Here is a 13862-nt window from a genome sequence, read left to right on the forward strand (position 1 = left end):
GCCTTACTCCTGGCTCTGTACTCAGGGATCCGTCCTGGTGCGTGAGGTAGCATATAGGGGTGCCAGGGATGGAACTCAGGTTAGCTGTATGCAAGGCAAACACCCTTCCCACCGTACTATCTCTGACCAAACTGCCCAATTCCAATCAAGAGTGGGAGCCCGAGGGAGGAGCACCAGGCCAGCTGTCCTGTGGTTTTAGGAGGAGCTCTCTGCCAACAGCTCACCTCTGGGGCAGCTTATCATCTACAGTCCCAGGAGAACAAACACCCAGTGATGCTGGACCTGAGGCTGAGTCAGGGTGTCAGCTCACACGTGCCCCGCTGCTGGGAAAAGCTCAGGTTAAGAATGGCAGGGCTGGCTGAAAGTAGACTAGAGACCGAACATGACGGCCACTCAATACCCCTATTGCAAACCACAACACCCAAAAGGAGAGAGAGAATAAAAGGGAATGCCCTGCCACAGAGGGAGGGTGGGGTGGCGGGGTGAAAGAGATACTGGTTCATTGGTGGTGGAGAGTGGTCACTGGTGGAGGAATGGGTTCTCGAACATTGTATGAGGGAAACACAAGCACGAAAATGTGTAAATCTGTAATTGTACCCTCACGGTGATTTACTAATTAAATAATAAATTTGAAAAAAAAAAGAATGGCAGGGCTGGAGAGAGTATAGAGGGGGCCAGACGCTTGCCTTGCACACAGCCTGTTGAATATCATTGGTTTGTCCTTTCCCCCTTGCCACTAGGAGCTTAGGTTTATCAGTCACACCCATCAAAGTGCTCCCGAGTCACTCCCAGTCCTTTGTTTATCTGTAACCACTTCTACCAGTTTATCTGCTCTTCCTCTAATCAAATTCTGTTAATTGGTAAGGTCAGAACTTCCTAGGACACTGAATATTATAACATTGCCTTTCTCTCCTCTTTATGCCTTTTAAATAATTTACTTTAAAGCTATGTCTTTTTTGTATAGACACAAGAAGACAATATTATGTTTTTGTAACTTGGGACTTAATTGGCCTCGAATATTATTCCCTCCCGGGCATCTGCTTTCTCCACTTAAGCCTCAGTTGCCCTCAGTTCCTAGCACCCCAAAGTAGGGTCCCTGACGTGGGACGGGAAGGATCCAGGGCAAGCGGTGAGTTATGTGCTACCCTGGCATTGAGATGGGCCTGACCAAAGTGCTTAATTCTTTTTTTTTTTTTTTTTTGGCACGGCGGCGACACTTTATTGGCGCTCCGGGCGGCCGGGCGGCTCACTTGAGGATGCTGTCATCGCGGGCTTCGGCCAGCTCGCGCTCAATGCGCTTCAGCTCATCCTGCTTCTTCTCCTCGGCAGCCACCCTCCTCTCCTCCTCGGCCCGCGGCTTCAGGTAACTGTAGCGCTTGGCTCCGTAGGCCACGCCGAGGAACAGCGCCGAGTAGCGGCCAAGCTTGATGAGCGGAGAGACCTGCACCGGCGGCACCATTTTGCCCCTGACGTCCGCACCGGAAGCCAAAGTGCTTAATTCTTAACTATAAGTTAAGAGCTTGATCATAGACAAATGCTGTCATGATCCAATAGTAATTATGAGACTGGGACCCTGCCAGGGATAGGAAAGACTGATCTGGCCTGAGCACTGTAGTCTGAGATTGAGATGGCCCCAGGAAAGCAATTCTATAAGCTTTAATACATCTCTTATTGTGTCCATACAAAATAATTAATATTATGAATTCTTATATGTTTGCTGGCTGAGGAGAAGAGAAACACATTCATGGGACTCCGCCCTTGGGTGGATCCTCCTGCTGAAAGAGAATTAAGTCCTAGGAGAAGCATCCCCTGAGGGAAAAAAACCTTACCCTATTGCTGACCACACCTATGTGTATGCCCCAACCCCCTCATGCTGGGGAGATTTAACTAGGCTGTAAGAGTGGGTTGGGGGGCCAGATCAATGGGGCAGATCCATGGGGGCCAGATCCACAGATCGAGAGAGAGACCAAGAGCCGGGAGAGAGGCAGAGGGAGAGAGAATGAAATAAACTGATCGAGCAACCAGTCTGGCCTCTATCCGTTCCTTTGCCTGCCTCGCTGCCTGCGCCTTTCTTTTTAATTTTGTGTTTTACACACAGCCCACCTGGATTTATTTATTTTTATTTTTTTTTCTTAGAGAAATATTTTATTGAACCACCGTGAAAACAAGAAAAAAAATACAAAGCTTTCAGGTTTAAGTCACAGTCAAATACTGATTAAACCACCATCCCTTCACCAGTGCACCCGTTCCACCACCAAGAACCCCAACACACCCCCCTCCCACCCCACCCCCCACCTAAGTAGCTAATGATATTCCCATTATTCTCTATATATATTGAGTACATTTCATATTTCCATACAGAACTCACTATTATTGATTGGAAATTTTCCCCAACAATCAGGCCTGCTGAATAGGCATCATCTAATAATTTCTCTTCATTGGTAAGAGTGAAGACTTTGAGTCCGCGCGGCCGCAATAGTTTTGGGTTTCTAATATTTTAACTCAGTTCACAGTCAAAATGGATGGCTGCAAGAATCCGCTCTGGTGCCAAAATGGGTTAGGAGACCTCAGGATCACAGTCAATAGGCGCGGAGGGTCTGCTTCTCGTGCCTCGGCTCTCGGTTCATCTCTGGGCGGAAGGCGCGCCGGGAACGCCCCCCCCTCCCAGGACCACCTACAGGCTACGTCACTAAAGAAAGTCCTACCTCCTGGTGGAGGGGTCTTAGAGGGTGGCTCTCACCACGTGGCTGCTGCCGCTGCCGCCATTTTCGCTCAGAAAAATGGGGTGGAGAGGGAAAAAAATCCCTCCCCGGGCTGCACGAGGTTGTAGCTCAGTTCACAGTCAAAATGCATGGCTCAAGCATCCGCTCTGGTGCCAAAATGGGTTAGGAGAACTCAGGATCACAGTCAATAGGCGCGGAGGGTCTGCTTCTCGTGCCTCGGCTCTCGGTTCATCCCCCACCTGGATTTAATGCACAGTATTGCATATGGTCCCCAAGCATGCCAGGTGTGATCCCTGGGCACAGCTGCATGTAGCCCCCACCCCCGAACAAAACAAGCAAAAGGGATGAAGGCTGACAGGGCACTCATGCCCTCAAAGCCCAGCCCTACTGTGCAGTTCCTGAGCAGCCTCCCTAACATCCGGGTTCCAAATGGATGAAGTGATGGCAGATGCCTTGTGAAAAGGTTAAAATTAAGTGACATGAAGTACATGGAAGTACCTGGCATGGGCTAGAGGGGTGATAACTAGGATTTGGGATGATTTTCATTGACTGTCTGAGACTATGGGTCATTCTGGCTCCCAAAATTCCAGGGAGATGCAGTCAGTTCCGGTCTAAATCAGAGTGAGCTCGTGTGTCAGAGAACGGCCCACATGGGTCCTCCGTGGAACCGTGGAGCCAATCCCATCTCCATGGTTCAGCTCAGACCATGGCTCAGGCAAGAGCCAGAGGATCTCTCAGCATGAGATGACCCCAGAGGAAAGCTAATCCCTCCATACTTGAAGGCACTTTTAATTCTCTTTTGTCCTGGGCTTCCGAGGGAAATCAAAGGAGTCCCTTGCCCAAGTCCGAACAAAACCCAGCTTGCCGAGATGCAAGTGACATTGGGCTTCACTGAGAACCTGCTTCAATGGGGTGATTCATCAGGCCACAAAGGGTTAATTTTCAAACCTTATCAATTTGAGATGGGAAAATTCCCTAGCGGCTTCCTACTGCTTACAGTGGAAAGTCTAGACTATCAGAAAAGACCTCTGTGGTGCCGGAGAGATGGCACGGGAGGTAAGTCTCCTGCCTTGCACAACGGCAGACCTTGGTTTGAATCCCAGTCCCCCAGCACTACCGTGACCCCTGAGCACAGAGACAGGAGTAAGTCCTTAGCACCACCCAATTTGGCCAAAAATTTAAAAAAAAAAATTTTTTTTTTTTAAAAGACCTCCCTATCTACTCAGATGACCTCAATCCACTAAAGCCACCTCAGTGAAAACCGCTAAAACCCTCAGTGAAACCGCTCGTCTCTCAGGGTCCTGCTTTTCTCTCAGACCTGAGCCTTCCCATCAGTGTCCAGTCCTGGGTTGCCCTTGACTTTCCAATTTGGCAAAGCACTCACCAGAGGCCTTAAGAACTTCTTCCCTAATGCAGTGAGAAAACCCAGATTTCCCCAGACTGACCTGGGGCCACACTGCCGTGGGAGCACGTACATTCTGTACCCAGAGGAGGAGGACGAGGTACCGTGGGAGGAAAATGGTTTTGCTCCTGGCACATCTGATTCCAAGAGTGATGTGCTCCCCTGATGATGCTGCCTGTGTAATCTCCACACCTGTTAGGAACAGTTTGGATGTTCACACTGGCACCCTGCCTTGACGAGCCGCCTCACAGAGAGTACCATGTGCTTGGGGTCTCTCTCCTCCCTCGGAACCTACAGTGGCAATTCCGTCAGAATTTCCTCTTGGTTTTCTCACAAAGGTTTAGCCAAAGTCAAGGCCAAGAACAGGGCGTCTTCTCTTTTAAATTTTGTTTTTTGGGCCACACCTGGGCGATGTTTGGGGCTTACTCCAACTGTGTTAAGGCACCATATGCAATACTGTGCATCAAACCCTAACCCATATGGCCACATGCAAGGCAAGTACCTTACCTATATACTTTAAACTCTCATGTCCTAGCCCATCATTTTTTTTTTTTTGGGGGGGGGAGTGTCTGGGCTACACCCAGGAATGCTCAGGAATTACTCCTGGAGGTACTTGGGGGACCATATGGGATGTTGGTATCCAATCCAAATCAGCCCTACCTACTGTACTATCACTCTGGCCCCTAACCCATCAATTCTTAACACTTACTGGTCTATTCACCTAACTTTGCAACTCAGGAAGCACCGAGTACAGCTGGATCTCCTATAGATCCAAGACTGCTCGGCAGGGATGCTGAAGCCAGCACCCGAGCATCCAAGGGGCAGTTGAACTGTATCAATCTGAAGTTGCCTTCCACTTTGACCCTCTGGATTTTGGGAAATTCGCTGGACTTTCACTTACAAAAATGAACAACAATCATTGCTTGCTGGGTGGTAGAAATTAGTGAACTAAAACAGCGCAGAGAAGTCTGGCATGGTAGTTAAGGCTGCAGGAGGGCTGGGATTAGAGAGCTGCTCCTCGAGTGTGGGGTGCTGGCTGATCCCTGGCACCGTCACCATGCAAACACTGTAAGCCATGCAGAACAACTACAGTGCTGAAGGGTTACACCCTGGCTCTGCTACCTGTTCTCTGTGACCTGGAATGAGTTACTCTCTACCTCAGTTTCCTCATGTGTAAAATGGGAACAAAAGAACCTGGATCATAGAATTGCTTTGATATGGCTGACCTTTGACTAGCATGAAGGTGAAGGGCACCTGTTGCCATGTGTTGAAAATTCATGTACAATTTTGAAGACTCTCCCCAGACTAAACTAGTAGCTTGCGACTCATAGCCTGCTATCTGTCTGCCTTACCAATAGCGTATTTATTTAATCCATGTTTTCTATATTACATGTAGTATATATTATTGAAATTAAAAAAGTGTTATTGGGGCTGGAGCGATAGCACAGCGGGTAGGGCGTTTGCCTTGCATGCGGCCGACCCGGGTTCGATCCCCGGCATCCCATATGGTCCCCCAGCACCGCCAGGAGTAATTCCTGAGTGCAAAGCCAGGAGTAACCCCTGAGCATCGCTGGGTGTGACCCAAAAAGCAAAAAAAAAAAAAAAAAAAAAAAAAAAACTATTAAAAAAAAAAGTGTTATTAAAATATAAGGAATGGGGGCCAGAGAGATAGCTCAAAGGTTGGGCACAGGCTTTGTATGCAGGAGGCCTGGTTTCACGCTCTTAAAACTGCAAAATAATATATATATTTTCTTCAGAATAGTATGCAGTATTTACTGGGAAAAAAATCCACATCTGTGTGGCCACATACTTCCAGTCCATATTGTTCAAGGTCAACTGTACCTCTACATACTTGGCACAGGGCTGAGCATATGACAGGGACTCAGAAATGCTCCCTTGTAGTTTGAGTCAATTCACTCTTGCCATATGTGGTGGAAGAAGAGCTTAAAAACATCCATTTGAAGGCAGGTGGCAGCTCACTGTCAACTGCATTTTGCACAGAACTGCCCCAAGGCCACAGCCGTGAATCTAGAGCCCTCGGCCCCTCCAATCCTCATTTCCATCACAGCATCCCCCAATGGGTCAAAAGGCCAACTGTGTGCAAAGCTAGACTGAATGGCCGCTGACCCCGTAGACAGCCTTTTAAGCAGCCTCTGAGCGCAATCTCTCCTACCAGCTTGCCTTCTTGACAATACTCCTTCTGAAGGGGAGTTGGGACAGAAAGAAGTCATCGAAGGACTCATTTCACTGTGGTCACTGTACAGTTAGTGTGTGTGCTCTGAGTGACGTTGGAACAGCTAAAACCCCTCAAGTTAATGAGTCTTTCTTGGCCTTTTATCTTAAGTCTTGTACTCTATGCATGATTTTATCCATTATATCCCAGTTCTTTTTGGAAGCCAGGTCCTTGTCTACCACTAGTGTAAGCACCATCTTGACTACAAGGTGAGGTGCTTTACTGTGTCCTGACGCGAGGTGAGGTGTTTTCGTGGGTCCTGTCGCTCCCCAACAGTAATTGCTGAGCTCTTGTAACCCCTAAAGGATCTTTCCCCAGCCTGAACATAACTAGCATTCAACAACTGCTGACACTTTGCATATAAATGATCCAGAGCAGATACTAAACAGCATGGTTTTTCCATTCTTCAACAGCAGTCCGGTAAAAGAATGACATAAGAATGTTGAGAAAGCCTAAAAGACCCAAAGAAGTTAAAGGAGGATTAACCACGAAGAACTTGAGTCCTAAAATAAAATGGGGGGAGAGGGGATTGGGAAGGATGCAGACTAGAAGCCCAAGAAGCCAAGGTGGAAAAGCCTTAAGAATAAGTCTGGCAAGAACAGCGAGGCGAGTGGGAGCCAGACAACATTTAGGCTTTGAAAGAGGCGGGGAACTCTAGAGTTGAGGTGGGTTTGGATCAAAACTCTTCCCAAGTTTCTCTGGCTACAGAGCCTGGGTGGCATTCCGTGGGTGACCCGCATTTAAGCACACACTGAAAAAACTGGACACAGATACAAGTGGTGAGAAGTGTCATGTAGCAGGGAGTGGCCAGTCCCAAATGCAGTCATTTGGGTACAATGTGCCCTCAGTGAGGGCGCGGTGACAGCATGGGCTAACTGACAGAGCCGCCGGGGCAATAACTCAGAGAGCAATGCTGCCCCCTCACCAGCAGCGGAGGCAGCGCCAGAACGTTCTGTGGTGGTAGAAAGCTGCATGACCGCATACCGAGATTCCGGAACCCAGGCTAGGAGACAAGTTTACCAAAACGAGTCTTGACACAGAGTATGTTTCTGGCAAATGCATTATTATGCACTCTTTCTACGCGTGTCCTGAAGAAACTATTTGGTTTCCTTATATGGCCCTTCTCTCCAGCACTCTCCCGTGTCATAACTAATGTCTTCTTAGAAAAACAAAGATAGAAAAGGAATAGGCCTCTTCCCCTCCCTCACCCTCCTCCCTCAGCGTTTTATTCCCGGGAGGCAATTGGAGGCTCATGTCTGTGAGGGTCAGAAGAACAAATGGCTTTAGAAACCCCTTTTTAAAAACCTAGAGTGTTTCTGTGAAAGAAATCAGCCCTGCTTGAGGAGACCTGGGGAGCGGCCGCCGTTGTCCGTGCTGGCTGCCAGCACGCAGCAGCCTGTGTGCAGCTTGACATTTCCTCCTAATCCCGCTAGAACTTTCGCTTTAACCCACTGGCGCTGAGGCCCAACGTATGTGGCCTGAGAGAAACGCTTCGTGGACCGCGGGACGAGAGGCCAGGCCAGCTGCAGTGAATCTGCAGTGATTCTCCTGCCACAGAATCAACTCCTCAGGTTCCTCCTCTTTCCCCTCTCCAGTGGCCCTCGGAGCCTTCAAATAAACCCAAACGCCTTAGGACGACCTTCATTTCTCAACATCTTCCTAGTCCCAAATCCTATAGCCCATTTCCCCCACCGCCCAGGTACTGCCCCTCCGGAAGAGCCTTTCTAGTCCTCGGCTTGGAAATCTTACTCGTGTATTCTCACTAAGATTGCTTTGTCTCTCTGCTCTCCAGAGAGACGTTCCCCAAGTCACCCTCCTCTGTAGAGGGTCCCCCAGGCATGTGCCACTGTGCTCTCCCAGGCATAGCATCTGACTGGCCTGTGAGGGCCCGGTCAGTGCTGGGATTTGTATTTCCCAGCTTCCACGGCACGCCATGCTGAGGTACCTGCAAAGGCTTACAAAGGAAACAGCGACTCACGAAACTCACTTTCAAGAGGAAAAGAGCTGGAAAACATCTACCCTCTAGACCTTCTCAGCAGGATAATGATCTTCCCTTCTCGATCCAACTGACAGCTGGAGTGTCCTGGAGGACCCCCGGGAAGCAGGGAGCGGGTCACATCTTCCATGAGCCGCACGAAGGCACTGCATGCCGAGCTCACGCTGCTAACTGCACCTCCGTCTTCACAGCACAGAGAAAAGTGTCTGCGCTCCATCCTGATAAAGGACCTGTGGCTTGGAGACGCGCCTGCTGGTGAGGAAAGGCAAACTAGTCGAGGGAACAAGGGCAGGACTCGATGTTAATGGTTCTATGAAAGGAGAGCGGCGGAATCAAGACGTCCCTGAAGAAAAAGACAAAGGCATCTCAGGCTGAGCTGCAAGCTCAATGGAAAACCAGCCCCGTGCAGTTTTGAACACTGGACACGTCTCGGCTGTTATGCCGTCCAAGGGCACTTCGGGCATTCCAGGTGAAGCACTGCTTTAAGACCAGCCCTCTTGGGGTCGGAGCCACAGCACAGCGGGTAGGGCGTTTGCCTTGCACGCGGTGGACCCGGGTTTGATCCCAGCACCCAGTTCAATCCCCAGCACCACATATGGTTCCCCAGGCACTGCCAGGAGTAATTCCTGAGTGCAGAGCCAGGAGTAACCCCTGAGCATCGCTGGGTGTGACCCAAAATGCAAAAAAAAAAAAAAAAAAAAAAAAAAGGACCAGGCGACCAGGCCTCAGACTGCCCGACACCCCTGGGTAACAGGGTTGAGTTTGTACTCAAAGGCAAAGGCAAGAGCCAAGGCTTACCAGGATCACGGCAGCTGTTTCCACTTTCCAGGGGGCGGCACCACAACCATCATCACCTTTTCCCAAGTTCACGTTTCCAGGAGATCCCAACAGGAGATCCCAAATTTAAAAAAAAATTTTTTTTTTAAAAGACGGAGTTAAGGATGGGAGAGATAGTGCAGTGAGCAAGGTGCTACCTTTATGGCCCTCCCGCCTGCCAGGACTAAGCCCTGAGCACAGTCAGTGGCCCCAAAATAAAAAGGTGATTGTTGCTTTTACCTTAAAATTACAAAAATGATTAGAGACAATGTCAAAACAACCACTTGAAAGGAATCCGAGGTTTTTTGTTTTGTGGGTCACACCCAGCGATGCTCAGGGGTTACTCCTGGCTCTGCACTCAGGAATTACTCCTGGCAGTGCTTGGGGGACCATATGGGATGTCGGGGATTGAACCTGGGTCGCCCACATGCAAGGCAAACGCCCTACCCGTTGTACTATCGCTCCGCCCCTGAACCTCCCCTCCCCCCGGTTTAAAAAAAATTTTTTTTAAATAAAGTTTAAATTCAGGCTTTCCATTTCCTTCTCCATCCATGAACATTTGAAAAAGTAAAGGGTCGGGGACAAGTCAACCTTTCCATGCTTTGTTAGAGCAAGCCTCTGCTTGCTCAAGTCCTTGAATGTAATGCCAGCACCGCTCTTTTATTTTTTTAGGTGGGGGGCACATCTTATGGTGCTCAAGGGCTATTCCCTATTTAGTGCTCCAGGGACCAAGATGTCAGAGATGGGATGGGGACCTCCTGCATGCAAAGCAAGTGCGCAGCCCATTAAGCTCTCTCTCTGGCCCTCCCTCTGCTCTGAACCAAGCCCCGGCACGGCTGGGTGGGGAGTCACTGGATGCTGGGAGCTAAGACGTACAGACAATCCACGGCTGGTCACGGTCCTGACTTCACTCAGGACCAAAGCAGGCCATGTGGGAGGTGCCGCCCAGCACCTGGGAGCTGGGCGTGCGCTGTCCAAGCAGAAGGGAGCGCTGACCGGCCAACTGTGGGACAGGTGGTTTCCCCATCTACAACAACGAGAACGCCTGGTTTGCTGTGTAGACACCACACCAACTCCGTTTCTCCCTCCCTCCTAGGGAGCCTGACTTTCAGGCTGGGAGACTCAGGTCCAGAGGAGATTATCTGCGCTGATTTCCTTGAGCCCCACCTGGAGAAGGGCGGCTTCTGAACACCCAGTTTCCTTCAGAGGAAACTTGACTGACAGCTGGACCCAGGAAGGAATAGTCAGGCACAGAGGAAAGATTCTCTTTTTCACCTTTATTTCATTGTCCAGAGCAAGGGAGAGGAGAGGAGAGGACAGAAAAACCAAAGGGCAGAGCACGCCTTGGCCAACATCAGGATGCGTCTCGGCACCATCGAACGGTTTCTGGGGAGCTGAATGCCTCGGTCCATTTCTACCTGTGCTTGGCCTGAGGCTCTCCCTAGCCACAGGGGTGTGCTGGTCTGCAGTCAGGGCCGAGCACTCTCCAGGGAGGCTGCTGTCTCTGCCTTTAGTGGAAGCAGGACTGGGAATACTTCAAAGTGAAGAGCGTCAGCTGGTGTGGCGGGGAGTAGTCAACACATCGGGGAAACTCGGGGGTAACAGATGCATACACGTCCCAGAATACACAGCAACAAGGACCATTTCCTGAGCCACAAGTGCACCAGGACACAACAGGGTGAGCGAGGCCAGTGCATCTGTCACCACGGCTTCAGGGACCTTTATGAAACCTGCTCCGATTCATGTTCAGAAGTTCTCCTGGACAGGTGAATGACTGTGCTTGAAAATGTCACCAGAAGGGACATAGTTTTTAAATATTCTCTGCCTCTCGCTTCCAGAGGGCTTCCTTTCGGCTACCAACCAGAAGCAAGCGGAACCTCCTGGGAGGAAAGAACAGTCCTGCCCTGGGCGAGGTGCGGCGCTGAATGAACTTACACAGTAAGCGAGCGCCAGCGCTCAGAGGTGGCAGCTCACTTCTTCTGGAAGAAGCCGGTGATGGGCGCTTGTCTGTTGGCTTTGCCCAGAGCCCCAGTCCCTTTCTTGGGTCCTTTTCGTTCCTCTTTAGGCTCTTTCTTCACAGCCAGGGCGAGGGGCCTGTGCACAGGGCCGGTCTTTGTCTTCAGCTCCTCTTCACTGTCTGTGCAGGATTCACTCTCGTAGACTTTCTCAGTCACTGTGACGAAGAGAAATGTGGGACATGAATGAATCCTGTTGCTGCCATGAGAGGCCATGTTCACCCACATCCCTTCCAACCCCCAGAATAGAGGTGTGGCAGCCTTCAGAGGCGGGGTCGGACACCCCCTGAGCCTTTACCCCCAGTCCCCACTGCGATGTGCTGCACTGCTGCACACCCTTAACTGATCTCATGTATATCCTGCCACCTCCTCACTCTCACTGGCTCCAGCCTCACCTCCCCGACCCACAGTCCTGGTTGGAGTCTCTGCCGTCCTGCCAGCTCCTGGCCCAGCTTACTGCCAGGGACCTTCTTGGCCAGCTCCACCCCAAAGTCCCCCATGGTCTGCCACGTCCCAAAGACACAGACTTACTGGTTTTGAGTGACCACTAATTCTGTGACCCAAGATTTTGTAGTCTATACACTGAAGAAAACCACTTCAAGAAAATCCTTATCAGATGCCAGAAACTCATAGAAAACTGAAAGGACAAGGATAAAATGAGAAAGCTACCCATATTCTTACTCCCTACAGCCAGAAGAATAAGTTTTGCCTCTTCTGTTGATAACCTTCTCCAAATACCTCCCCACTGCCCTGTCCCGCAGTGGGAAGAAGGACCGGACCAGCTTCCAGGGAGTGCCAGTGGGCAGTGCTGCTGCAGCGACGATCAACAGCTCAGGGCTGCCCACGGCAACCACAAGAGCACAATGCCACCTTCCTGTGGCTTGGGAGAGTACAGCAGCCACAAAAGCAAGGAGAGCTCTTTCTCAGCCTCCCTGACTGCAGCAAGTGCTGGGGAAACTAAAAGAAAAGACTCTTCTTTGTGGAACCAAGGAACAGAATATGCATCATTCAGAGAAAGGGATACTTTTCCCCATTAAAGAATGGCAGCAGGTTAAAGCTCTTAAGGATTGATCATTAACTTTATTTTTTTTTGGCTTTTTGGGTCACACTTGGCGATGCACAGGGGTCACTCCTGGCTCTGCACTCAGGAATTACTCCTGGTAGTGCTCAGGGGACCATATGGAATGCTGGGACTCGAACCTGGGTTGGCCGTGCGCAAGGCAACACCCTACTCACTATGCTATCGCTCTAGTCCCTGATCATTAACTTTTAAGCTGGTCTAGGGAAATGCTCTGTAATACAAAATATACTTACTCTAGCACCCAGTTTGCCACTCAAATCAACTGCACGGCTTGTTACAGAACAGGTTCCTTTTCCAGAACTTTAGATCCAGCAGGTATGGGATGTACAGAGAAAAGGCTTTCTGAACACGTCCTCAGGGCCATGCTCTCTGGATCCCACCCTGAAAATCTCTCTGGCATGTCCTGCAATCTCTTCACCATGGATTAACCTTGAGGTCAGCTGGGGGTAAGCAGGGAGCCTTCCCCCACCTTATCTCCTCATCCTATTCAAGATGCACAACTGGGGCTGGAGCGATAGCACAGCGGGTAGGGCGGTTTGCATTGCACATGGCCAACCTGGATTCGTTTCCCAGCATCCCATTCGGTCCCCTGAGCACCACCAGGGGTAATTCCTGAGTGCAGAGCCAAGTGTGACCCAGAAAGCAAAAAAAAAGCACAATTAAAGGTGCGGGCGGGGGGGGGGGGGGAGGGGGGCACCGCCGAGTTCTGATGATCTGCCATTACTTCCAAGACTCTAGAATTGGATTTGCCGACTCTTGCCAGCTGAAAAAGAGTCAAGCTTCAAACATAAATCAGTGTGTTCTCGAAGGCCTCATGGAGCCGGACTCCTGGGAGCTCCAGAGCAGAAATACGAGAATCTCCTCTGAGCATATTAAAAACAAAAATATTGGCCGGGGGGGGGGGGGCGGGAGAGGAAGGGGAAGATGGTGAGTGGAGGATGGCCCAGTGGTACAGAAACTGTCCTGCATGTGTAAAGCACGGAGTTCAATCCCTGGCATTGTAAATCAAAACAAAACACAAAAAATCTTAAGTCCTATCCAGGCCACTAAATTCGAACTTTAGATCCTCAGGAAATTCCCATGCTCAGCAAAGTTCGAAAAATATTATTCTAAGATATTTAAAGAATTTTCATAGCATACCCACTAGTCCAATAATTATAACCCCAATCCATAATTACTATCCGTCCCTCCATCCATCTCAAATAAACTTAAAACGCATAATATCACTAGATTACAGAAACAAAATGATGTAATTTACTCAATGTTTCAAATTAAAGAAACCTACAGCACCACGACAGATATAGAAAAAATAACTTGCTATTAACTAATAGTCCCTACTCCATGGAGATACCAACAAGGCCTTCACAAGCTACATCATCTGTAGCCAAATGGCACCAAGTCTCTGATATTAAACTCCAGCATTGATTAGCTCATTATTTCATTACTTATTAGTAAAACCACTGGCTGTCTTAGTGCGAATCTTATGCAATGTCTTGCTTGGGGGAATGAAAAACCAGTTAGAGGAGCACCAACAAAATTCCATGGGCTGCACACCTGGTGTGCTCTGAGACCGCATCTACATGCAAAGCTGCAGTA

General features: G+C 49.6%; 2 protein-coding genes across 5 annotated transcripts in view; both read right to left on the reverse strand.

Moving 5' to 3' along the window:
• Positions 1 to 1183: 1183 nt before the first annotated feature.
• LOC129405805 (ATP synthase subunit e, mitochondrial-like) lies at positions 1184 to 1481 on the reverse strand. Its single transcript, XM_055143351.1, has one exon. It carries the CDS (start codon positions 1457 to 1459, stop codon positions 1247 to 1249), a length of 213 nt encoding a protein of 70 aa, XP_054999326.1. The 5' UTR covers positions 1460 to 1481; the 3' UTR covers positions 1184 to 1246.
• Positions 1482 to 10434: 8953 nt separating this feature from the next.
• Positions 10435 to 13862, reverse strand: part of LOC101540601 (DNA polymerase delta 3, accessory subunit) — a 49240-nt gene continuing 45812 nt past the window's right edge. For all 4 annotated transcript variants that reach the window (XM_055143513.1, XM_055143511.1, XM_055143515.1 and 1 more), the window contains exon 12: positions 10435 to 11343. In XM_055143513.1, coding sequence (XP_054999488.1) covers positions 11141 to 11343 — 203 coding nt within the window. In that variant the 3' untranslated portion in view covers positions 10435 to 11140. The remainder of the gene's footprint in view (positions 11344 to 13862) is intronic.

The sequence above is a fragment of the Sorex araneus genome, chromosome 6 (assembly GCF_027595985.1).
Source record: "Sorex araneus isolate mSorAra2 chromosome 6, mSorAra2.pri, whole genome shotgun sequence".
Lineage (NCBI taxonomy): Eukaryota > Metazoa > Chordata > Mammalia > Eulipotyphla > Soricidae > Sorex > Sorex araneus.